A 27,934-nucleotide genomic window follows, 5' to 3' on the forward strand; every position below is an offset into this window, starting at 1 on the left:
TTTTCCCACTGCTGTTATCCATCATAGAAGCAGAACAACAAAAATACTGAAAGCATCGGATCTGTTGCATGACGGACACCAACCACACCGGACGGAACCCGTTGACTTAATGGTTTCCTTCATGTGTCCGTCGTTTTACCGCTGCGCTATTTTGTCCGGCATTGTTGATCGGATCTGCGACGCAGGCTTCTTACGGAACTTCTGACGCAGATATAAACAGCCTGAAGTGGACAAACCCTTTCAAGGAGCGTTGTAGAACTCGTGTTTCATCAGGGAAAAATTGCCGATTTTCCATCGAGGTTGAATCAGTATCGTGTCCACGTGCATTCCGTTTGTCAGTTTCTTACCGTCTGCATTGCATCAGCGATCATCAGTTTTTCACATCCATTCCTGCTTACTTTTTAGCATCTTCTAGCAACCCATCCGTGAAAAATAGATCACACTCTGAGGCTGGGTTCACACACCCTATTTACGGACGTAATTCGGGCATTTTAGCCCCGAATTACGTCCGAAAATACGGCTCCAAAGCGTCGGAAAAAATCTGCCCATTCATTTGAATGGGCTTTACGATGTTCTCTGCCGACGGTCATTTTTTTTACGCGCCACTTTCAAAAGACGGCACGTAAAAAAGTGCCCGCGTCAAAGAAGTGCCTGTCACTTCTTGAGACGTAATTGGAGCCGTTTTCCATTGACTCCATGGAAAAACAGCTCCAATTACGTCTGTAATGGACGCAGCGAAAAGCGCCTGCATATGCCATTACGTCTGAAATTGTGGAGCTGTTTTCTCCTGAAAACAGCTCCGTGATTTCAGCCGTTACAGACGTGTACGTGTGAACATACCCTAATAGTGTCAGATAGACTTGAATGAGTGAGTCTGGTGCGAGAAGCCGACCAAAGAATTGCAAGCTACGATTTCCTCTGCAGAGCCAAACGGTCCGTGCGGAAAATCGCACATATGAATTGACCCTATGACTTTAATGTGTCAGTGTTCAGTCCGTGTGCTATCCGTTCTACACTCCGAGAGCACACGGACATGAATGACGATTGTCTGAATAGGGCCTAAGTCTTGGTTCTCATAGGGTTAAAGGGGTTTTCCAATGAAGGACATTTAAGACATATACACAGGATATGTCATAAATGTCCGATAGATGTGGGTTCCACCTCTGAGACCCGCACCTATCTCTAGAACGGGGCCCCCTTAAGCTTTTTGTTAGCCAAACAATTCCTCATTAAAGGGTCACAAAAGTAAAAAACTGAAAATGCTGCTTTTGGTCGGAGTCATGGCGCTCTAGAAGTCTCCAAAGTGTCATTTACCTGAATGGTGCTGTAACAGAGATCTCCTAATGTCCCCTACTAGTCCGCAGTTGTAGTCTGTGCCGCAATAACAACATAGCAGTGCTGTCCTGAGCCACTTCGGAGTCAGTATAGGAAATGACAGAATCGCATAATTTTACAATGATGACTACTCCCCTGCAGGATACTAATAGGACACCGGTGATGATGGAGCTTGGACAATATTAATGTTTAAGTCCCTCTTCTTTCTGTCGGTCAGGCTTCATGATGCATTGTTTCTTAGGGTATGTTCACACATTAAAGTAAAAACGGCTGTAAAATACGGAGCTGTTCTCAAGGGAAAACATCCTCTGATTTTCAGCCGTTTTTAAAGCATCAAACGTTTTCTGATACATTTTTTTGAGCCGTTTTTGGAGCTGTTTTTCTATTGAGAAAAACGGCTCAAGAAGTGACATGCACTTCTTTTTACGTCTGAATGTTTGGAAGCGTTCAGTTTCCGTTTTTTTTAGGTGTTTACGCCCTGAAAAACGCCTGAAAACACTGCGTAACAGGCAGCTTCATTTTCCCAGCCTGGGAGGGGCTTAGTTGTATGCACCCGCCCACTGATATCTATGTAAGGAGAGGTAATTAACATTCAGCTGACTCATGTCATGGAGATAGCCGCCACTTGATGCTGCAATGTAGAAAATATGTAGTAACAGCAAATAACAGGAAGCACAAAGACTATACAATGTAAAAAACCATGTCCTGGCGGATTTTTCATCTTTGAGCGGAGTGTTCCTTTCAGGGCTGGCCCTAGGATAGATGGCGCCCTGTGCGAAATGATCTTTCGGCGCCCCACCCCATCATTAAAAAAAAAAGCCCCATAAAAAAATTATAATGCCCCTTTAGTGCCCCCATACAGTATAATAATAATATAATATATTACAACCCCTTCAAGGTATTTTGTCCTCTAATTGTGCCCACAGTATTATGCCCCCTGTAGTACCCCTACACAGTATAATGTCCGCTTAGTGGCCCCCACACAGTATAATGCCCCCCAGTATAGTGCCATATAGCCTCCCTGTAGACAGTACCATAATCCCCCACCTCCTTTTTGTAGATCGTGCCATACAGCCCCCACCTCCCCCTTGTAGAAAGTGCCATACAGTCCGCCACCTCCCCCTTGTAGACAGTGCCATACAGCCCCCCACACCTCCCCCTTGTAGACAGTGCCATACAGTCCCCGCACCTCCCCCTTGTAGACAGTGCCATACAGTCCCCGCACCTCCCCCTTGTAGACAGTGCCATACAGTCCCCGCACCTCCCCCTTGTAGACAGTGCCATACAGTCCCCGCACCTCCCCCTTGTAGACAGTGCCATACAGTCCCCTCAACCTCCCCCTTGTAGATCGTGCCATACAGTCCCCGCACCTCCCCCTTGTAGACAGTGCCCCCAAACAAAAACAAAAATTGTACTCACCTAGACCCAGTTCCCATGACGAACTGAGCTGCTCCATGACGGGACCCTAGTACAGAGTTTCCCAACCTTTTCGGAGGCAGCACTGGAAAAACAAAATTTCCTCAGGGCCCCCCTACCAAAAATTGTTTTTAGAAAGACAGAAAACGGCTAAGAACAAGCACTCCACTCGTAGGGCATGTTCACACACGTTTTTTGTAAGGCAAAAAACATCTGCCGCAAAATTCCATCAGCAACTGACCTTTTTTTGTGTTTTTTCTTAAGCTGTTGAAGCGAATGCAAAAGATGCAGGAAAAAAAGCTCCAAACGAGCGCCGCAGGTATCTTCTGCCTCCTATTAATTTCAATTGGAGGTCAGAGGTGGAAACCACTTGAAGACCATCAGCCCCCCACTCACAGATAAATGACCGTCAGCCCCCCACTCACAGTAAAATGACCATCTTCCCCCCACTCACTGCAAAATGACCATAAGCCCACCACTCAGTAAAATGACCATCAGACCCCCACTCACAGATTCCCCCTGTAGGTAGCGCCACACAGCCCCCTTGTGGGTAGCACCGCACAGCCGCCTTGTGGGTAGCGCCGCACAGCCCCCTTCTGGGTAGCGCCGCACAGCCCCCTTCTGGGTAGCGCCGCACAGCCCCCTTGTGGGTAGCGCCGCACAGCTCCCTTGTAGGAAGTGTCGCAAAGACCCCTGGTAGGAAGTGTCGCAAATACCCCTGGTAGGGAGTGCCGCACAGCCCCCTGGTTGGTAGTGCCCCACAGCCCCCTGGTTGGTAGTGCCCCACAGCCCCCTGGTTGGTAGTGTCCCACAGCTCCCTGGTTGGTAGTGCCACACAGCCCACAGCCCCCTGGTTGGTAGTGCCACACAGCCGCCTGGTAGGTAGTGCCACACAGCCCACTGGTTGGTAGTGCCACACAGCCCCCTAGTTGGTAGTGCCACACAGCCCCCTGGTTGGTAGTGCCACACAGCCCCCTGGTAGGTAGTGCCACACAGCCCACTGGTTGGTAGTGCCACACAGCCCCCTAGTTGGTAGTGCCACACAGCCCCCTGGTTGGTAGTACCACACAGCCCACAGCCCCCTTGTAGGTAGTGCAAGGATTACGAAATGACCGATAGCTGGCGGGCAATAGACATTCAAAAAAGGACAACTGTGCAGGAGCACACAGAATACCCAGCTTTCCCAGCTATCAAATAAATGTGTGGAAATAAACTAAGTTATAACTTTTATTTAGTCTGAGTAAAGGATTAATCCTTTTATCTAGATTAAATAAAAGTTATATCTTAGTTTATTTCCACACTTTTTTTTTGATATCCGGGAAAGCTGGGTATTTTGTGTGCTCCTGCACAGTTGTCCTTTGTAGGTAGTGCCACACAGCCCACAGCCCCCATGTAGATAGCGCCACCGTAGCTCCCTGAAGGAGCGGAATCCCCGTGTGGCCGGGGATTCCAGTCCTGGAGCGCTGCTTGATGCCTCTGTCCATATATGGACAGTGACATCAGGGAAAACTCCTGAAGCGGAATCCCCGGTCACAGCATTGCAGACGCTATGACCGTCGATTCCACTCCAGGAGAAGCTCCTGACGTCTGTATCCATGACGTCATTGGCTTCTCCTGGAGTGGAATCCCCGATCATAGAGTCTGCAATGCTGTGACCGGGGATTCCGCTTCAGGAGTTTTCCCTGATGTCACTGTCCATATATGGAGAGAGGCATCAAACAGCGCTCCAGGACCGGAATCCCCGGCCACACGGGGATTCCGCTCCTTCAGGGAGCTACAGTGGCGCTATCCTGGAAGGGGGGGGGGTTTTGATATCTACAGGGGGGCACTATAGCAGAGCAAGGGAGGTATCTCCCTGCTCTGCTGTCTACTAGCGCCGCTGTAGCTGAAGGGAGCTACAGTGGCGCTAGTAGACAGCAGAGCAGGGAGATATCTCCCTGCTCTGCTATAGTGCCGTCGCTACCGCTATAGCAGCCACAGCAGCTGCTAGCGGCGCCACCGCCCTCATGCCCGGTGTCACTGCTAGCAGCCGCTATGGCTGCTACAGCGGTAGCGATGGCTACTAAGTGAAGAAGCGCCCGGGTGCGACTGCAGTTAGTGTGTGTATCCTCGCTGGTAGTTGCAACGGCACGGGGATACACACACCCGCTGGCGCCCCTCTTGCTGTGTGGCGGCTGGCGCCCTGTGCGACCGCACTGGTCGAACATAGCTAAGGCCGGCTATGGTTCCTTTAACTCCTTCCGGCAGCGGGAAGAGACCTAATGCACAGCGGAATGTACAGCGCTGTGATGGTGTGGGCTCAGCAGCTGAGCCTGCTCCATCTGCAGCCGGTGTCAGCTGTAACATACAGTGGACACCCTGCTGCAACAGCCTGGATCAGAGCTATTTCTGATCCTGGCTGTTTAAGCCCTAGATGTTGTGTTTAATAGCAACCGTGGCATATAAGGAGTTTGAGAGAGAAGGCGCTCCGTCTGTCAGTCCATCGGTGCTGATGTGTTGCCATGGCAGCAGGGGGCCTAACAAAGGCAAAGCCTAATAATCGTCCTGTCAGAATAATTCTAACAGGTATACAAACTGACCTACATAATAAGTGCAGTGTATTAATTAAGTGGTTAAGGCCTTATTCACACGAACGTGTTATATGTCCGTGCTACGTTGAAAATCACGCGCGTCGCACAGACCTATGTTAGTGAATGGGGTCGTTCAGACTGTCAGTGAATTTCACGCAGCGTATGTGCGCTGCGTGAAACTCACGATATGTCCTATACTTGCCCGTGTTTCGCGCAGCACGCACCCATTGAAGACAATGGGTGCGTGAAAATCGCGCACGGCACAAGGAAGCACTTCCGGGTGCTGCGTGTTATCCGAGCTACAGTAGTAAAATAAATGAATGAAAACAGAAAAGCACCTCACGCGCAAAACGGACACGTCCGTGTGAATTAGGCCTAAAGGATTGCATGTTCGAGTCCCCTTGTGGGACGAATACATTTTGTAAAGTAAAAGCAAAAGTGATTCAAAGTATTAATAAACTCAACCCTAGTAAAAAAACAAACAAAACACTTTTCTTTTCCAGTAAAACATGCTTTATTGTAGGGAAAAATAAGAAACCAATAATAAAAAATAAAATTAAAAAAATAGCACAAAACTGGAGTCGCTGAGTCTGTAACAACCCGTACTATATGATCACGTTATTTTTCCCGTACAATGAATGCCGTAAAAAGAACAGGAAGAAAAAGCAATGTTGGTGTTATCTTTCAGCCTCAGAAAAGACTGGATAAAAAGTGATTAAAAAAAGTCTTCAGTACTCCGAAATATTACCAATGAAAAGTACAAGTCGTCCCACAAATAAACAAGACTTCATACAGCCCCATCAACATAAAAATACAAATGTTATGGATCTTTGAATGTGGCGAGAAAAAAAACAGTTTATATTGTACAGATTACATAAAAAAAATAAAAATATAAATATATATATATAAATTTGGTATGGTCTTAATTGAACTAGCCTGCATAATAAAGTTATCATGCCGTGTGTATCACAAGGTGAACGCAAAGCTGCTGGAATATGGAGAGGGCCTATTTTTTTAAAAAAAGGTTGTCTTCATGAGATTACCCATTTCATCAATAAACACACGAAACCAGTTTATCTTCATTGGAAACAATTTTACTTACATATTACAAAATCCAAAACATTAATTCCAGTTCAGAAAGAGACGTAATTATCTTGTTTAATTATAACTAGACTCCTTTTAATTAGAAAGTTACATTGTCCAAAACGCGTTGGGGGAAATTTATCAAAACAGATTTGGGTAACTGCTTAACTTTTCCTTTGACCCAGTTTTGATAAAGTTCCCGTAAAAAACTTTTCTCTGACTAGGTTGCTCATGGTCAAAAGCTTCCAGCATTGATTTACGGCCTCGGTATACGGAACTTGTGCTTTCCAATTAAACATCAGAGCCAACCATTTAGTACATCAGGTGATGAAATCCAGTGGTATTTTGGAAAAAAAAACAAAATGTAAAAAAAAAAAAAAAAAAATGAAACATTTGCCTACGAACGCTCTGAAGGATCTGTCAGCACTTTTTACCCAATGAAATAATCAGAGTGAACATAACCTTTAGTCAATGGATCCTTTTAATGTTATAAAATGTTCTGTAAGGCCGGGCTCAGAAAGTTTTTTTTTTTTCAGAAAGCATCTCCTGCCTGTCGTTTTTAAAAATGTGTTTTATGATGTATTTTAAGTTGTGTCTTTTCGTTACAATGAAAAGTCTATAGAAAAAAGGCGGCACACCTTCAGTACGCTGCTTTTTGTAAAAGATGCGACAAACAAAAATGGCAAAAAAACGAAAAAGAAGGGGATTGGGTAAAAAAAAAATGGTACCCTATACTGAGAATTAGGTTGGGTCTGAGTAGAAAGTAAAAGCTGAAATATTTGCCTACTTCCTCCCACTGGCGGATGGCACGAAGAAATACTGATCCACAAGATGATATTTGGTGCACCTCATACTTGAAATGTGACCTGCTGGAGCATGGTCCACCCAGTTTTTTTTGCTGTGTTTTTGTGCATATTTGTAGCATTTTTGCCTGCAGCCAGATGTTACATTTATTAAGTCTATAGTGAAATATAAAATGCACTACATGCAACTGTGTTTTTTGGGTTTGTGGAGTTTTTGAGGCAATTCTGTGGTCAGTGGCGCAGCATGCTCTGGTTAGGAAAAGTTTTTTCAAGCGTTTTTCCCATGGGCTTCTTTACAGGACTGCAAAAATAACACTAAAAGAAAACCGCCACCAAAAACACATTTTAATAACGGTAGCATTTTTAGAAAGTTTTTTTGATGGAGTTTAAATTGGCAGAAAAAATGCTTATTAAGAAAGATCACTCATAGGGGGCAACTGGCCTCGCCTTCCTCCAAAGTGCTCTGCCAACTAGAGGGAAGTTCTTTGAAGAACCACAGACGCACAAAGTACGGTTGGGCCGCTTGTTTCTTGTGTGCTCACCATTGCCGGACCAGATGGCAGTACCGTGGCGGTTGAAGTTACTCCAACAAATGGCGCTGCTGTTACTAAACTGACATACTGTATATAAAGCAAAAATAAAGCAAGTAGAGAAGAAAGTGGTGTGACGCCTGTAATACGGACATGTGAGACTGGCCTGAAGATTATTTTGTTGACAGTAGGAAAGACAGAGGTGCTGATCTTCCCTGCAAAATAATACCACAATTTTTTACTGCACTAGAATTTTACATCCACACAGTGCAGTGTTTCCTCGCTGCTATTTTGTGGCATTTTTTATGTTATTTTTTTTTTACTTTTAAACCGCAGTATATTCTAAAGTGCTAAAAAAAAAAAAAAGCAAACAGTAAAGCTACATACAAATCACATGTGTAGTTTTTACTTGCATTGCTGCTCCATTGTTTTTTCTAATCATATAACAAAAAAAAAATCTTGCTAAACAAAAATTTATCTTGCTCCTATTAGCCCGTGAGTAAGAGACCATGAAGAATGAGGTCATTGCCCAGTTATCCTAGAAGTGAGGAGGATATCCACTGCTTGTGATAAATTATCCACATATCCATCAGCAGTCACTTGAGGATGGCTTTCATCACTCGGCCTGGAAGAGAAGACATTTATGATATATTGTGTTATATACACATGCGAAGACATGGTTCTCATTGGTCTAACCTGTATTTTCCTGTTCTGACGAGTACTCCTCGAATACCGCAGCTTTGTGCCCCACCGATATCATTAACCACATCGTCTCCAACCATTATAGCCTGCAATTCAAGTTAATATACAGTATAAGACAGTGACCTCGGACCTGTGGTTGTCAAGGCATACTAGGAGTTGTAGTTTCACAATAACAGCTGGAGAGCCACAGGTTCGAGACCACTAAAGGGGTAGTGCTAATAATCTGTATAATAACCTCCTCTTACCTGGAAAATCTTAAAAAACACCTGTAATTTTTCCTGACATATCTGTATTTCCCATAAAATAAAAATTCTGGAGCATCTTTTTTTTAAAACTCTGTGTTGTACTGTTCCTCTGTTATTACTCCTACAAATTTCTAAATAAATTGACAACTGGGTGTTACCAGTTGGGGGCGTGTCCTTACATTCTGAGACTTTGTCCAACCGGTGTTCACAGTATCAAACGGTGTATGGACACGCCCCTTTGATAAGGGGAATGGTAATACCCAGTTGTAAATTTATTCATACATTTCTAGGAGGAACAACAGAGAAACAGTACAACGCAATGTTCTTAAAAAAGAGCTCTAAGATTAGATGGTCCAGAATTGTGATTTTATGGTGAATACAAGTATTGACTAAAACAGACATGTCAGGAGAGAGGACAGGTCCTCTTTGAAATGACCCCACCTTTCAGGGTGTAGCTGGCACTCACTCAACCGTCCTTCCCTTGTAGAGAGAATGATGTGACTCGTTTGCTTATGTGTTGTCGAAGTCACCATGCTCAGGTTCACACCACCGCTTGAAGAAGTTGGGTTCACCTTTTCCAGAGACCTCATAACCACCACATCGCTGTATCTCAGGTACCTATGGCTGCGTTGAATCTATATACCATGAACCATTTTGAGGAATGAAAAATAATCCAGCTAGAGACTCCCACTATGGAGGACTCATTTGATTCATTTAAATAGATGCCATGTTTATCTGAATTATTTTTAAGTGCCACTACACACAGCAAAAGCTCAGCTCAGAACGGGAGTTTTTAGGAGCTGGACCAGTGGAGATCATCTCATGACAAGCAGGTCATCACTTAGACAAGGGATTCTCCATATCAGAGACAACTCATTTAAAGAGGCTCTGTCACCAGATTCTCTAATCCCTATCTCCTATTGCATGTGATCGGCGCTGCAATGCAGATAACAGTAAAGTTTTTTTTTAAAACGTTCATTTTTGGCCAAGTTATGAGCTATTTTATATATATGCAAATGAGCTTTGAAATGGACAACTGGGCGTGTTTATTTCGTTATGTCCAACTGGGCGTGTATTGTGTTTTTAACTGGGCGTGTTTACGTGTAGGACGCTGACCAATCAGTGACCAGTCTGCATCATACACTCATCTCCATTCATTTACAAGCAGCACAGCGTTCTTACTAGAACGATGTGCAGCCACATACACAAGTGTCCTGATAATAAATACACATGACCTCCAGCCTGGACGTCATGTGTATTCAGAATCCTGACACTTCTGAATCTTTTCTGTGAGATTGCAGCAAGAGAAACTAAATCTCGCGAGATTACGGAGCTAAACGAGATTTCGTTTCTCTTGCGAGTCAGAAGTGTCAGGATTCTGAATACACATCACGTCCAGGCTGGATTTCATGTGTATTCATTATCAGGACACTGCAGTAATGTTAATCTCTGTGTATGCGGCTGCACATCGCTGTTGTGTAAATGAATGGAGATGAGTGTATGACGCTGACTGGTCACGGATTGGTCAGCGTCATACACATAAACACGCCCAGTTAAAAACACAATACACGCCCAGTTGGACATAACAAAATAAAAACGCCCAGTTGTCCATTTCAAAGCTCATTTGCATATATATAAAATAGCTCATAACTTGGCCAAAAATTAATGTTTTTAAAAAATAAAAAAAACTTTACTGTTATCTACATTGCAGCGCCGATCACATGCAATAGGTGATGGGGGTTAGAGAATCTGGTGACAGAGCCTCTTTAATTGGGCCTACTCTGAAAGATATCAGCAATGCTGGTTATAATTTACCACTGGGTAATCAGTTCCTACTGTATCACATATCTTTGATGTGCACTATATGTATTTTCTCAACTAAAATATGTATGTGATCATACATTACTATTGCACCCCTGGACTCTCTGGGGAACATTGGTCAAAAGTAGCGCGAGAAAAAAGTGGTGCAGTTGCTCATAGTGTCTAATGAGATTCCTGCTATCATTTTTCAGGGGTCCTTTGGAAAATAAAAACAGCAAACTGGTTATAGGCGATTTCTCCACTTGAAAGCGGTAGACATTACTAATGTACAGATGTATATGTATAGATGTAGGATGGCAACATTCTTTTTGCGTATACTACCTCATGTGGTTGCACTCCCATTTCTGCCAGTGCAGACATGAAGAAGTTCTTGGATGGCTTTCCCACAACCTCCGCTGTGATATCGCAGGCGTACTGATCAAGAAAGAAGGGGAGTTACCAAGTTGCAGTGACTCAATGCCCAATGTGTGCATACAACATAAAGGGCACGCTTACCTCCAGAGCTTTCATGTAGGCTCCCACGTCCAACTTCAAACCGTCAGTTTCCTTATAATAACGTCTGAAAAATATATATATTCAAAGCGTGTAATGTAAACCCGTCACCAGGTGAAAAACACAAGGACCAAATCAGCCGAAAAGCCATAACAAAAATGCTAATCCTTTAGTTTATTTGTAAATGTTTTTCATTTAATACTATTAGTTTTTTTCCCAACATAAGATGGTAAATGTGTTCATAGAACTCGTACGACTGTATACCTAAAAAAAAAAGACAACTAATCCTGTAATATGTTTGCATACCATAGTAGAAAAGCTATTTTTACAAAGTTACTGAGACAAAAAATAAAAAATAAATAATAAAGAGACACGTCCATCAAGTTAAAACAGAAAAACACAGGAACCAATGTAGGTTGTGGTCCAGATCCAATCTGAGTCCATGGAACGTTGAATGTTGCAAGATAATGGAAAAAAGGGGAACGACGTCATAATGTCATAAGATATAAGATAACATAAGTGAGGGTCTGTGAGAAGGAAGCGGTGCGCAGTACCTTATGGCTAGAATCTCTGGAAAGACTTGTTGTAAGTGCCATTGCAAAAGAAGTATCACTTCTCACTTGCTGTTGGGGGGGGGGGGGGGGTGTTACAGGGTCTTTTTTTTCTGGAGATCATTGGGGGTTCCAGCTAATGGATTGTTACCAAGATTATCTTTTGGCACAATACTATGAAATTTGGGTTTTGGTTTGATCCTGAGCTATTCAAATGATTTCTCTAGACCATTGATTTTTATATTGGAAGGTAACTAAAAGGTGGAATTTTCCTTTAACCACTACTCTAATGACCCATTTGATGAGATTAGATTATTTCCAGGTGAGAAATACATTTCAGTTTTAAAGAGCGTGTTCTTGGTCTCAAAAAAACTACAACCCCCAACAGAATCAATGATATTTCTGAAAAAGAGCTCACAAAAAAGGTATCTGAATATCATGTCTGACCTACAGAAGTCAATCTGAGCTGTACTTATTGGATTTTTTGTTGTTTTATTTGAGGTCTAATGTCACTGCTGGATGGCTCCCCAAATGAGCTAAGCAGGATGATCCTCCAAAGTGAGCTGGACAGGATGATCCCCCAAAGTGAGCTGGACAGGATGATCCCCCAAAATGAGCTGGGCATGATGGCTGTCTACTGAATGACCGTTCGTCCAATAGAATTTTTAAGTCTATGGCCAGCCTTAGGACCCACAAACCAGAAATGCAGATTTGTAGGTGCTCTTTGCAGAGCCAACTATCACAATAAAAAAATTATATTAGTGCAAGATAACCCCTGTATTGCCATTATGTAATAAAGTGCATAGTGCCTAGAGAATTACCACTAACACTAGATAGATAGCTTAGCCATCACCGGCAGCCACATAGAAAGTGAATGGAGCAGCGGCCGAGCATGCGCAGTCCCGCTCCATTCACTTAGGGCACTATGAAGCTTCTGTTCTCTGTATCGTTGGGGGTTACAGGGTTGGACCCCCACCAATCAGACATTTATCACCTATCATGTGGATAGGTGAAAAATTATTTTATGAGAAATCCCCTTTAATGCAGAAAACAAGGCAAAATAAGGCTTACTGTAGATAATAACAGGAACGCATAAGAAACTCAACCACTTACCCTTTCCCTAGAGCCATTAGCACTGGTTTCTGCAGACTAAGTAACACTTGAAATGCTCGGTTGACATTTTGATAGGAGAAATTTTCGGCAGCGTCTCCAACCACCACACAGTTGGGTTCGGATTTATCAATGGAGTCAAATTCAGGGAGGAGATCTAAAACGAGTAAAGTAATAGACATGTCGATATCATTCAGTAATCTGTACAGGTAAACAATTCTATTAGAAGGGATGTGCCAGGTTTAGTCATTGGTTTCCAAAATATAATGGGTTCAATGACCAAATAATAAAAAAGTGTCATGTGCAATATAAATACTAGAACAGTATGGAATAGTATATATCTGTGCAAACCATTCTCAGATCTATTATTTGTCATTATCCAGTCCTGTATAGTTACTACCAGTCTTTAGTCTAGTGTAAAGCATTTACCACTCACCATCATGGACCAGTAAGTGAGGGCGCAATCCCTGTTCCAGCATCAGTTTTCTTGCAGCGGGGCCGGGAGCCGTGACTTCTTCTTCTGATATGTTGAAACCAAACTTCTGCAGCTTACGTACAAACTGAGCCCTTGTGGCCTGAGACTCATTCGTGCAGAATCGCAACTTCAAACCAGCTTCCCGGATCCTAATAAAGAAAACCAGGAACTTTATTGATAGTACCAAATTTAATACATTCAAGTACATACAGTGAGCATATTCTCTTTGAGATGACCGACCCTGATTTAGACTAGATTTTGTCTGTGATGATTTTTGATTTCCCTCCTAAATGTCAAAAAATCAGTACACTATTATTATTTCAGAACTTTTTCCACCTTTAATGTCACCTATAATCTGTATAGTTGTATTGAAAAACAAACTGTAATATTTTAGGGTGGAAAAATAAAAATACAGAACAAAAATAATGTGGTTGCATAAATCTGCACACCCTTAAACTAATACTTTGTTGAATTACCCTTTGACTTTATGATAGCATTCAGTCTTTTTGGGTAGAAGTCTATCAGCATGGCACATCTTGACTTGGCAATTGTTGCCCACTCTTCCTTGCAAAAGCTCTCCAAATCTATCAGATTGCGAGGGCATCTCATGTGTACAGCCCTCTTCAGGTCATCCCACAGATCTTCAATAAGATTCAGGTCTGGGCTCTGGCTGGGCCATTCCAAAAGTTTGATCTTCTTCTGGTGAAGCCGTTCTTTTGTTGCTTTGGGTCGTTGTCATGCTGAAAGGTGAAATTCCTCTTCATCTTGACTGATATTTGGAACTGTTCATAATTCCCTTCACCCCGACTAAAGACCCAGTTCCAGCTGCAGAAAAACAGCCCCAAAGCATAATGCTGCCTCCAACATTCTTCACTTTGGGTATGGTGTTCTCTTGGTGTTGTGCAGTGTTGGCTTTGCGCCAAGCATACCTTTTGGAAATATGGCCAAAAAGTACAGCCTTGGTCTCATCAGACCATAACACGATTTCCCACATGCTTTTGGCAGACTTTATGTAGGTCTTTGCAAAACATAGCCGGGCTTGAATGTTTTTCTTTGTTAGAAAAGACTTCTGTCATGCCACCCTACCCCACAGCCCAGACATATGAAGAATACGGGAGATTGTTGTCACATGCACTACACATACACAACCAGCACATGCGAGAAAGTCCAGCAGCTTCTTTAATGTTGCTCTAGGCCTCTCAGACCAATTTTCGTCTTGTCTTTTCATCAAGTTTTGAGGGACGTCCAGTTCTTGGTAATGTCACTGTTGTGCCAAATGTAACCCACTTCTTGATGACCGTCTTCCCTGTGTTACATGCTATATCTAATGCCTTGGAAATTCTTTGGTACCCTTCTCCTGACTGATGCCTTTTAACAATCAGATCCCTTTGATGTGTTGTAAACTCTTTACAGACCATGGCTTTTGCTGTCACATGCAACAAAGAGAACGTCAGAAAAATCCTAATAGAAAGAGCTGAACTTTATATGGGGTATTTCAGAATCACTTTAAATAATGGCATCTGTGTACTGAGTACTATTTAACATGAGTTTAAACGTGATTGGCTAATTCTGAACACAAGCACATCCCCAATTATAAGAGGGTGTTCACACTTATGCAACCACATTATTGTAGTTTTGTTATTTTTATATTTCAGTTTGTTTTTCAATGGAATTGTACAGCTTATGGGTCACATTAAAGGTGGAAAAAGTTCTGAATTGATTCATCTGGTACTGATTTTTTGACATGAGAAAAACCTGTCATTTTAACAGGGGTGTGTAGACTTTTTATATCCACGGTGTGAGTATATATATAAAAAATAATAAATAAATGAATTAGGATGTCATCAAAAAGTTAATTTGTTTCAGTAATTAATTTCACAAAGTGAAACTCATATTATATACTGTAGATTCATTACACACAGAGTGATCTATTTCCAGCATTTTTTTCTTTTAATGTTGATGATTATGGTAACAGTTAATGAAAACCCAAAATTTAGGCTCTCAGAAAATTAGAATATTATATAAGCCCAATTTCAAAAATGATTTTTAATACCGAAATGTTGGCCTACTGAAAAGTATGTACAGTATATACCCTCAATACTTGGTCGGGGCTCCTTTTGCATGAATTACTGCATCAATGTGGCGTGGCATGGAGGCGATCAGCCTGTGGCACTGCTGAGGTGTTATCAATGCGGCGTGGCATGGAGGCGATCAGCCTGTGGCTGAGGTGTTATGGAAGCCCAGGTTGCTTTGATAGCGGCCTTCAACTCATCTGCATTGTTGGGTCTGGTGTCTCTCAGTGATACTGTGGTTATTAAACCAGGTATTGGTACTTCTGGCAGTGTGGGCAGGTGCCAAGTCCTGCTGGAAAATGAAATCGGCATCTCCATAAAGCTTGTTAGAAGAGGGAAGCATGAAGTTCCCTAAAATTACCTGGTAGACGCTGCGCTGACTCTGGACTTGATATAACACAGTGGACCAACACCAGCAGATGACATGGCCCCCCAAACCATCACTGACTGTGGAAACTTCACACTGGACCGCAAGCAATTTGGATTTAGTGCAACTCCACGCTTCCTCCAGACTCTGGAACCGAGATTTCCAAATGAAATGCAAAATTTACTTTCATCTGAAAACGGGACTTTGGACCACTGAGCAACAGGCCAGTCCTTTTTCTCCTTAGCTCAGGTAAGACGCTTCTGACGTTGTCTCAAGGAATGCGACAGTTGTAGCCCGTGTCCTGGATACATCTGTGTGTGGTGGCTCTTGAAGCACTGACTCCAGCAGCAGTCCACTCCATGTGAATCTCCCCCAGATTCTTGAATGGCCTTTTCTTGACAATCTTTTCAAAGCTGCGGTTATCCCTGTTGCTTGTGCACCTTTTTCTACCACACTTTTTCCTTCCTCTCAATTTTCCATTAATATGCTTGGATACGGTACCCTGTGAACAGCCGGCTTCTTTAGCAAAGTCTTTTTGTGCTTTACTCTCCTTGTGGAGGATGTCAATGACTGTCTTCTGGACAGCTGTCAAGTCAGCATCTTCTCCATGATTGTGTAGTCTACTGAACCAGACTTTTGGACCATTTAAAGGCTTAGGAAACCTTTACAGGTGTTTTGTGTTGATTAGCTGATTAGAGTGTGACACCATCTTCAACTTTTACCCAATAGTCTAATTTTCTGAGAGACTTAATTTTGGGTTTTCATTAACTGTTCGCCATAATCATCAACATTAAAAGAAAAAATGCTGGAAATAGATCACTCTGTGTGTAATGAATCTATACAATATAGGAGTTCAACTATGTGAATTGAATTACTGAAATAAATTAACTTTTTGATGGTATTCTAATTCATTGAGAAGGACCGATTATATATATATATATATATATATATATATATATATATACTGGCCTTTTTCTTTGAGAGGACCACCCTTCTAGAATACCTTTTTTCACTGCAAGGTTTTACTGTATTTTGGTATAATTTCGGATCATCATATGTCTCTGTCATATAAATGTAATGTGAAATAAGTCTTTCAATAATTATCTGTAATGTACACATTCTGAAGATCTCCAGTTCAATAATGTCTAAAAAAGTTCCTTTCTAACAATCTAGAATTAGATTCACCCAATATATATATAAAAGAGGTTTTCTAAAGACAAGAGCCATCAAGGTGGACTAAACATGGTTGTAGAAGCTTCAACCTTTTTATGGGCGACTTTATCAAACTTTTATCAGCTGTTCTTGAACTTCGCAGGCTTTCTCCATACATATGAGCATCGGTGGACACCGACATGCATTTCCCATTAAATCTGTTGTTTTTTACCACATATATGTTGGGCAACTAAATGCTAAATGAAATACAGAAGGAACTCTAAATAATAATGGGTGCACCTGAGGCAATATACAAATACAATACTATTAATTTACCCATCAGCCCATAGTTATAGTTTACTATATTACCCCACGTCACCACAAGTTGCACATACTATAATAAATTCCTCTCAAGATAATGTAACAGAAAAAGTTAGTTGTGCGGACAAAGCCAATAGTGAGGTTAAGTATGAACTGCACTAGTGCAGAACCTGGAATAGGAGGTGGGGGTGCAGAGACATAGCCATTGCGGTGCCTCAAGCCTCAATATCTCGAGGTTAAACGCACCTCTATGACTTGTCAGTGGCCATCAAACAGATGAAAATGACACATAACACTTAATGTGTAATTGCCCTTCATAACATGAGCTTTTCTCTTTTAAATGAGGCTATTTGGATAAAGAGATAACGAGATCCCAGCGTACGTTACTAATGTGCCAGCGAAGCGTGGCACACTTAGAGGGTAATGATGCAGGTGAACAAAGCATACGAGGGACCAATTATCCCTAATAAATTACTATGCGACCTTCTCAGAACAGTGAGCAGAGGGTGACGGGAGGAAAGGACCGAGCCAGCATCTGTTCTCTCATGTTACGGTAAATATTCTCAATAAGTGACCACCCACCCTGGAATATACAGAAGATAACTTGACAGTTTCCCCTAGCAGCCATAATTTTATAGATCAGCCTTTGAAGGCCAAATTTTGACCCTTTATGTCTTCATTATTTCAGCTACACTTATATGAAGATATTGACTCTTTAAATATAGTGACATCATCAGCACTTTCTTGTATGACATGTCTAGTGACATCACTGTGACGTCACTGCCTCCCCGCGGGAATACTGTCCTGTACTGAAAACATGATTACAGTTTCGAATAGTAGTCCCATGGGGAGACAGTGACTCACAGAAGCATTAATAGCTATGATGCTAGGAATCCAGCTCCCTTAACGGTGTTCGGTCCGGGAAACACGGCCGACATACGTTCTGTATCTCACGGACGAAACACGGCCATGTGAAGAAGGCTTAAAGGGGTTGTCCACTACTGGACAACTAATGACCTATCCATCGGATAGGTCATCAGTATATCATTGGTGCGGGTCCGACACCCGGAGACCCACACCGATCTGCTGCTCCGGCTGCCTGCGGGCAACGGATGTCATAGCACAGTATGCAATGTACGGAGCCGGAAGAAATTGGCTCCGTACATTGCATAGCGGCCGTGCTGCCGAACTGCAGCTCTGCTTCTGTTCACTTGAATAGGAGCAGAGCTATAGTACTGCAGTAAAGGGGAGGAAGCCTCCAGCTCACCGTTCCAGCACCCGACACCTTCGCCTCGCCCGGATCTCCGCGACGGTCCGCGGCAAACAATAGTGGATTAGGAAAGAATTTGATCCAGCGCTGCAGGTATGTGATTTAAAAAGGATCTCGGTCCCACTTTTATTTGTATCAAAAATTAAAATTCGATATCAGGTGCATTCAGGCATCAAGGCAGTATTTTGTAGGTATTCAGCGCCTACGCGTTTCAAGCACGGCTGGTGCTCTTAATCATGGCATCCATTCACACACTAGGGCCCAAGGATATGAACTTATATACTGTGTTTTACTAGGTGGAGCTAGGAGGCCAGCTGAATTAAATGATTGCGAACAGCTTGTGTGTTTCTAAAACACAGGAAAATTTGTCGTATCTTTTAAATCATTATATATGTCAGTTTGTATTAAAACACAGAAATCTGACTTACTACTCTGTTATTGTAGTTTTGTTATTACAAAAAAAAAAAAAAAGAAGAATTATTATACGAGCAACGTTGGCTTAGTTGCTGTGTTTTCCCTTTTGCTGCATTATCTTTTTATTTACAAGAGCCCCGATGTAGAAAAGGGGAAAATATACTGGCTTACTTCAGAACCGCGTATTAAACCGTGGTTCAAGCTTTCCACACTGCATAAAAATAGGGCTTAGTACCTGTGTGTGAATGAGTGCTGAATCAATACCGATGTTACATCTTGTTTCGAAATTAAACAATTATATGTAAAAACAAACCGATCTAAATAGAAAAGTCAAAACATAAGACAGAAAGAAAACATATAAAATTGGGCTTTACACATACCAACAAATAATGTGCTGGGATCTGAAGATAATTAACATAATAAAATAAATGAGTATATCATAGATATTACATCTAAGAATATAAAATATTTTGATATTTTTTATTTCTATAGTACCTCACCGTGGTATTCATAGTAAGATAGTGGAAAAAACTCTATATATGCATATAAATTGATTTCTATACAGAACATTGCTATGTCATATTTACGTAACTATATAAGATAGAATTCAGTGGTAAGCGCAATTATATATAGTTATGTTGCAATGCATATCTTTCTTATAATTGATGTTACTGTCTAAATATTTTTTGTGCATATACATTTATTTTTTATAATTTATCATTTAATATTAACATCTTTTGATAAATATGAAATAATTGTTAATGAGTAGCTGTTGTTTTTAATTAAACGTATTATATATGTGTAGATTTTCATGTTTATAGTATGTTTATCATATAGTATGGAGTTATAAAAACTGGATCTATGCTAGATGGAGAGATATGTGATTTGACACTCCTACTTTTGGAAACATGAATTTGGGAATTAGCTCGTATTTCGTATGCTACAACATATATTGACTATATTACCAGCTTGTTTGAACTGTAACCTCTAGATTTTATATGACAAATTACATTCGCTTAGTACTGCAGCTCGGCCGCTATTCCGTGACCGGAACATACTAAATATCATTACATCCAGCAAAAACAGCAAATTCCTATTAACTCACATTTCCCATCTGGCCAAACAATTCCTTGTGTGAATCCACCCTGAGGGTATGTTTACACGGCCCATTTTCAGCCGTTTTTCGGGCCGTAAACGCTATGAAAAACGGCTCAAAATATGGAGGCTGAATGCCTCCAAACATCTGCCCATTGATTTCAATGGGAAAAACGGTGTTTCGTTCCCACGGGGCATTTTTTTAAGTGGTCTTTTGTAAAAACGGCGCGTAAGGAAACGCCCCGTAAAAAAGAAGTGCATGTCATTTCTTGAGCTGTTTTTAATTGTGTCAATAGAAAAATATCTCCAAAAACGTCCGTAAAAATGCAGCAAAAAATGCCTGATGCATAAAAAAAACGGCTAAAAATCAGAGGCTGTTTTCCCTTGAAAACAGCTCCATATTTTACAGCCGTTTTTAGTTTAGTGTGTGAACATAGCCTTAGGCCACACAGTATATTGCCCTATAGTGCTCCCCACACATTAGAAAGTCCCTATAGCTGCCCTCACACAGTATAATGCCCCCATAACTGCCCTCCACACAGTATAATGCCGCCCATACCTGCCATCCACACAGTATAATGCCGCCCATAACTGTCCTCCACCCAGTATAATGCCGCCCATAACTGCCCTCCACACAATATAATGCCCCATAACTGCCCTCCACACAGCATAATACTCCTAAAGCTGCCCTCCACACAGTACAACGCCGCCCATAACTGACCTCCACACAATATAATACCCCTATAACTGCCCATCACACTGTATAAAGCCCCCATAACTGCCGCCACACAGCCCCAATAGTGGCTAATAAAATAAATACCCACCTAACCCACTTCGAACGACAAGTGGAGGAGATTCTTCTGCTCCTCCGGTCTGTGTGGCTCAGCGCAGACAGGCGCGAGTGGATGAGATAAAACAAATCTCATCCACACGCTGCCTAAATACTGAGCGGAAAAAAAGCTCAAAATTTGACTTGCGGTGCAGAATTCTATTCTGCAGCATGTTATTTGTATTTGCTTAAATGCTGCTTATTTCTTGCGGGTTTTCTGCAAAAAAAGCAACTCAGGAAAAAAGACAACTAATGTGATGACGTTTAAACCCATGTGACCGCTGCAGCCAATCACAGGCTGTAGCGGCGGTCACATGGGATGAGATGTCATCCCAGGAGGCTGGCCTGCTAGCAGGCCGACTAAGTGCGGCGGTATTCCGCAGTGGACATTCCAGGCGGAATTCCCTGAGGCGCACAGGCTGGATACGCTGCGTGCTTTTAAGCCATACAGTTGAAACTGGGGGAAAAAATGATGTTTAATTGCACTGAATTTGGGTTTCTTTTTTTTCGATCAATTGACCAGCCCTAACACATCCTACATCACAATCCTGCTCTTTATAAGAAAATACCACTGAAGGTTCTATGGAGCCATAATACCAAAGTGTCACTTCTCCCAGTTAAAACAACCAATACTTCTGACCAGAAACCATTTATCAGGACGTAAAATATAATGTGCTTTTGGAATGATGTTTTGGCGCAAACCTAAACTCTCTCTCAAAAATCTAAAAATCACTTCGGAGAATTCCAGTAAAGATAAAATTGTCTGACACAGGAATAAATGCAGGGCAATAAAAAGTGGCGCAGACTTTGGCAGCTCAGATTGAGGGCTCTTACCTCCAGGCCGCCTTCCTGATCATCATATGCAGCGTAACGCTCTGAATGGCAGGAGGTTAATGTCATCCTAATTCCAGCAGACAATCGTCTCTTCTGATCTTTTACGACTTCCACAAAACATCTGTGTTGGTAAAACAATTACCTGCTGCGTAGATGCCTCTGCGCTATTTAATCATTAATCGGCTGCTGAATTGTGATCAGGGCATCTGTTCCCTCATTAAATCGACACAATAGACACATCAGTAACAATCATTTTTATTGGGTAAGTAAAAATAAGTTCTATGTTAGACTGAGAGTACATTCCTGGCAGGTAACTAAAACGCAATATTTCATGAATGTGTCGATCAGTAAAATAACTACAAGATAATTGTTTCTGTAAATAGATCATGTCCTTAGGAGAGGAACCATATACACCGTCAGAGTACATAGTAAGGCCGGGTTCCCACGTGAACGCTGAGGAATTTCCGCAATGAAGTACCGTGCGGACATTTCGCAGCATTTACAGTAGCAGCAAAGTCAATGAGATTTAAAAAAATCTCACGCCCACGCTGCGGAAAAAAAACGCAGCGAAAACGTTCATAACTTCACCCAGCGATTCCGCCCCAAAAATAGCAGCTCGAAAAAAAAACAAAAAAACTCCCGAGCGTTGTCACAGCAACGCTATGTTCTGTTCTTCTTCCTGGCCGGCCTCCTGGGATAACGTTTCATCCAATGCGACGGCTGCAGCCTGTAGCTTTAGTGGTCAGATGGTTTGCAGTAGGGCCGGCGTCAGCACCCAGCGAATCCGGGCAAGTGGGGGTACTGACGCCGGGTACTGACGCTGCCATCATGGCTCCTCCAGGAGTGGAATCCCCGGCCAGGGCGTTGTCAATGCTCTTGCCTGGGATTCTGCTTCTAGAGGCAGCCCCTGTCTAGGAGGCAGCATAACTACCGCTGCAGCGGCCATAGCGGCTGATACGGGGCCCGCGGCATGTGGGAGCCCGAGCCGCCCACCATTGCCCCCCCCCATGCCATGTGGCGCCACTAGCAGCCGTTACGGTAGCGGCGCCACATTCAATAGTATCTGCGCTCATCCTAGCGCTTCTGCTGCTTCGTTTTAGCGATCGGAGGAGTCTCAGTACTAAAGTTTCTGCAAAAACAGTGGACAAAAAAAATTGCCAAGTCTAAATGGGAATTTCAATAATTCACATCCAGCAACTTCGCACATTGATCAATGAAGTTTGTAGCTAATAAGCGCACAAATCCATGTACTGTATATTACAACTGGCAGGTTATTCAAGCCTTTTATTACAAGACCTTTTGTGTGTCTATAGCTTCTTCTATGTAGTTCTACCTCTATATAACATGGCATCATTACATTGTAAGTCTGATTGAACAAAAACTTTTGTAAAGGTTTTACATTTTAAAGGCAAATAGCGCGGTTTATAAATTCCAAGCGTAACACCCCAGGCAGACAGCGTCCTATAGAGCAGGATCATGTTATGGGATATTTAGGAGTGCACTCCTCACAAGCAATGTCTTGTTCTGCCTGGTGGGAGACCTCATTGACACCCGCCAGCAGCTGCTCACTTCTCCTGTCACTTTCACAATTTTATTGCAAGTTCTTCAGACAGAAGTTGTGTGCAAATCTAGAAGAATACGCTGTAAATGTCCACCCAGCCTGCTTATTCATATGCAAGGGAGTCTTGCTGAGCTCACATAAGAATGTCACCCCCTTCTGCCCTTTATTGATCAGGCACACTTCCCAATGAAAACATTTATTCAATACACTTGTCACTACACAGATTCAACACACGCAACAAGGTAAAAGAAAGCCTATTAACGATGCTCCACCATGTAACCCTGAGGCCGGATTTACACGAGCGTGTGCGTTTTGCGCGCGCAAAAAACGCTGCGTTTTGCGCGCGCAAAAGGCATTTGACAGCTCCGTGTGTCATCCGTGTATGATGCGCGGCTGCGTGATTTTCACGCAGCCGCCATCATAGAGATGAGGTAGTCGACGCCCGTCACTGTCCAAGGTGCTGAAAGAGCTAACTGATCAGCATTAACTCTTTCAGCACCCTCGACAGTGAATGCCGATCACAATATACACCAACCTGTGAATAAAAAAAGACGTTCAAACTTACCATGAACTGCCTGCTTCCTCCAGTCCGGTCTCCCGGCCGTTGCCTTGGTGACGCGTCCCTCTCTTGTCATCCGGCCCCACCTCCCAGGATGACGCGGCAGGCCATGAGACCGCTGCAGCCTGTGATTGGCTGCAGCCTGTGCTTGGCCTGTGATTGGCTGCAGCTGTCACTTGGCCTGAATTGTCATCCCGGGAGGTCGGACTGGAGGAAGGAGCCGGGACTTATCGGTAAGTCAGAACTTCTGTTTTTTTTTACACGTATATGTATATTGTGATCGAAAGTCACTGTCCATGGTGCTGAAACAGTTTAAGTCTTTGAGCACCGTGGGCAGTGACTGTCTCCTGACGTCGCGTACCCGAACATTTTTTGCCGGGTTCGGTCAAAACGAGTTCGGCCGAACCCGGTGAAGTTCGGTGCGCTCATCTCTAATTTGACACTCCGTTTGGATGTTTGTAACCAGAAAAGCACGTGGTGCTTTTCTGTTTACATTCATCCTTTTGACAGCTCTTGCGTGATTTTCGCGCATGCAACGCAGGACCGTCCGTGTGGCATGCGTTGTTTTCACGCACCCATTGAAGTTAATGGGTGCATGTTGCGTGAAAAACGCAAGAATATAGAACATGTCGTGAGTTTTACGCAACGCACTCACGCAGCGCACAAAGGTTTGTTCTCTCAGATCCATATGGAATCTGAGATTAAAAAATACATTGTAGCTTGTTCAATCAGATGTTGCATTAAAGAGATATTCTCCAGTAGAAGCATTGCTGGAGGAACTCTGTGTGCCACCTTAATGCCATATTCACACAGCATGGATTTGCAATAGGCAAATCCGCCTGACATTTACCCCCCAAATTTAAGTCTCATGCATACTACGTATTAGGCCAGGAGTCAGCAACCTGTGGCACCGATGCCACAGCCGGCACGTGGGGCATGATGGGCTGGCACACTTCCCTCTCCTGGTGTCCAATACCCCCGTATGCTTGGTGGCGCTGAACACATGGAGAGAGCGCGGTGCTTCATTATGCGCTTGGCGGGCCTGATCACCAGGAGAGAGTGCAGTGCTTCATTGTGTTTGTCGCTGCTAAACACGTGGCAAGCACAAAATACAGCACCGCTCCCTCTGCTGGTGTTCAGCGCAGCAAGGACGGAGTGCAGTAACCGCTCTGTAAAAGAAGAAGTTAGCAAAAGTTGGCCGATCTCCCTACTATGTGCACCTCCCCAAGCTGGTGTTCAGTAGCCGCGGCCTCTCCTATGTGCACCCCACCAAGCTGACGTTCAGTAGCCGTGGTGTCCCCAATGTGCACCCCTCCAAGCTGACGTTTAGTAGCCGCGGTGTCTGCTATGTGCACCCCCCCCCCAAGCTGGCGTTTAGTATCCGCGGTGTCTGCTATGTGCACTGCCCATTGCTGGTGTTCAGTAGCCACGGTCTCTCCAATGTGCAACCCTCCACGTTGGTGTTCAGTAGCCATAGTCTCTCCTATGTTCACCCCCCGCCCCAAGCTGGTGTTCAATAGCTACAGTCTCTCCTATGTGCACCCCTCCAAGTTGGTGTTCAGTAGCCGCGGTGTCTCCTATGTGACCCCCCCCAAGCTGGAATTTAGTAGCCGCAGTGTCTGCTGTTTGCACGCCCCCCCCAAGCTGGCGTTTAGTGGCCACAGTGTCTGCTATATGCACCCCCCCCCAAAGCTGGTGTTCAGTAGCCGCGGTCTCTACTATGTGCACTGCCCAAAGCTGGTGTTCAGTAGCCACGGTCTCTCCTATGTGCACCCCTCCAAGTTGGTGTTCAGTAGCCGCGGTGTCTCCTATGTGCACCCCCGCCCCAAGCTGGTGTTCAGTAGCCGCGGCCTCTCCTATGTGCACCCCACCAAGCTGGTGTTCAGTAGCCACGGTCTCTCCTATGTGCACCCCCCAAGCTGATGTTTAGTAGCTGCGGTGTCTGCTATGTGCACCCCCCCCCCAAGCTGGCGTTTAGTATCCGCGGTGTCTGCTATGTGCACTGCCCATTGCTGGTGTTCAGTAGCCACGGTCTCTCCAATGTGCAACCCTCCACGCTGGTGTTCAGTAGCCATAGTCTCTCCTATGTTCACCCCCCGCCCCAAGCTGGTGTTCAATAGCTACAGTCTCTCCTATGTGCACCCCTCCAAGTTGGTGTTCAGTAGCCGCGGTGTCTCCTATGTGCCCCCCCCAAGCTGGAATTTAGTAGCCGCAGTGTCTGCTGTTTGCACGCCCCCCCCAAGCTGGCGTTTAGTGGCCACAGTGTCTGCTATATGCACCCCCCCCCAAAGCTGGTGTTCAGTAGCCGCGGTCTCTACTATGTGCACTGCCCAAAGCTGGTGTTCAGTAGACACGGTCTCTCCTATGTGCACCCCTCCAAGTTGGTGTTCAATAGCCGCGGTGTCTCCTATGTGCACCCCCGCCCCAAGCTGGTGTTCAGTAGCCGCGGCCTCTCCTATGTGCACCCCACCAAGCTGGTGTTCAGTAGCCACAGTCTCTCCTATGTGCACCCCCCCCCAAGCTGACGTTTAGTAGCTGCGGTGTCTGCTATGTGCACTGCCCATTGCTGGTGTTCAGTAGCCACGGTGTCTGCTATGTGCACCCCCTGCCTCAAGCTGGTGTTCAGTAGCCACGGTCTCTCCTATGTGCACCCCTCCAAGGTGGTGTTCAGTAGCCTCTGTCTCGCCTACTGCTCTTCTTTTTGATAGATTTTTTTGCTTCATACGAGCCGTGACTGCCCTGTCAGGAGTTTGGGAGGTCTCTCCTTATATTACAAGCATGCTGTTTAATATTTTTTCATCACCACATTCCAACAGCCATAACTTTATTTTAATTAGTTAATGTAGCTGTAGGATGACTTGTTTTGTTGCGAGCGGAGTTGTATTTGCGCCAAGACAGTCTGCGGTGGCGCCAGGAGTACAGAGAACTGCAGGCATGAGGGGAGGGAAGTCTGGGCTCTGTATTGGTTTAGACATACTGGGGTCTTTATTAATATTGGGGTGCTAAGAAGAGGGTCATATGCACTTGTAAATCAAATGCCTTAGGTCTGGGTCGTGTCATATATAAATGGGTGGGGATCTTTTTCTATAGGCATTTCTATAGAAATTCAAAAATGGCAGGAAAAACAACTGTACAAAATGACATTAAATAAAAAGTCACCAAAAAACGCTGGTGAAAAAGTGCCTTAAAAGTTTTGATTGATGGCGTTGTTTAAGTTTTAAAACAATTAAAAAAAGTGTGTAGGCGACCGAAGTGTTAGAAAAATGGGGATGTAAGCTGCAAGTAGAAATTGTACGTCTCATCTACTAAAGATTTCCACTTATGCCATATGACAAATTTAGGAATACGTCACACGCTGCATATTGGTCCTGTATAAATGCAGGTCCGGTTCTCACTAATATACATTACTCCTGGAATATTATTATGCCACATGATTAGAAACACAGACATAAAAAGAACAACTCTCTTCTAGGCTGTCCTATTACATGTATTACTAGTATCAGAGGACAATCTCTAGTTAATATGGTGAAGAATAGGCAGGGCTTCACTGGATGTGGAATTACAAGACTATATAGTCACCACATTGTAACAACCAAATTGTATCAACCGGATTGTCTCACTTGCTATAACGGGCTGAAAGTTTACGAGTTAAACCCCGCCTCTCCTAATAACTCCGACCCCGCCTAGTCATGTACAAACCACGCCCTCTTGTCTCATTACGGGCACCTTACCTGCTGACGGCCTCTATAGAGCCGGCAATGGCGGAGCCTCCAGCTGAGCCGCCGCTGTCATACAGAACCCCGCTGACGTCCAGCAGCACCGCCCGGACCCCACAAGCCCAGGACGCCATGACCAGCAGCTTCAGAAGTGGCAGGGCGGACCACGCCTACCGATGACGTACGCAGGAGTGATGCAGGATGGGACGTGTAGTTCTGGAGCAGAACTCCTTTTTTACCTCGTTGATAATGATGTTTTGTTTTTTTACAAGGTCAAATATTTACTGAGGTCAGAACACATAGAAACCATAAAATGATTCACAACATAGAAATGGAATTCCAAAAATAGTTCAACCCACCCCGTGTGTTATTTACAACCATTATTGGCTCAAAAGTTCCTGAAAGATACCCCATAACTGCCTCATTCATAAATTCCCCCATAAGTGTGTGCCACATATGCACATCCTCTATAGGTCAAAAAGTTTTTTTTTATTTTTGTCTTCCTACATTCTGATTGTCTTAACTTTTTTCTTTTTCTTAGTTAGGTCACCATTTTAGGGTGTTATGTTTAGGAATTTATAATACTGGGAAAATGTAGACAAAAACTATTT

At 43.6% G+C, this 27,934-nt stretch overlaps 1 protein-coding gene across 1 annotated transcript; it reads right to left on the bottom strand.

Annotated features, from left to right (window-relative positions):
• Window positions 1-6,393: 6,393 nt before the first annotated feature.
• Window positions 6,394-27,496, bottom strand: LHPP (phospholysine phosphohistidine inorganic pyrophosphate phosphatase). The gene is made up of 7 exons (XM_075843189.1): window positions 27,339-27,496; window positions 13,095-13,282; window positions 12,662-12,815; window positions 11,001-11,064; window positions 10,827-10,919; window positions 8,434-8,525; window positions 6,394-8,362 (listed from the first exon to the last, which is right to left on the bottom strand). Exons 1-7 carry the CDS (start codon window positions 27,455-27,457, stop codon window positions 8,260-8,262), a joined length of 813 nt encoding a protein of 270 aa, XP_075699304.1. The 5' UTR covers window positions 27,458-27,496; the 3' UTR covers window positions 6,394-8,259.
• Window positions 27,497-27,934: the final 438 nt, after the last annotated feature.

This window comes from Rhinoderma darwinii, chromosome 11 (genome assembly GCF_050947455.1).
Source record: "Rhinoderma darwinii isolate aRhiDar2 chromosome 11, aRhiDar2.hap1, whole genome shotgun sequence".
NCBI classification, from domain to species: domain Eukaryota; kingdom Metazoa; phylum Chordata; class Amphibia; order Anura; family Rhinodermatidae; genus Rhinoderma; species Rhinoderma darwinii.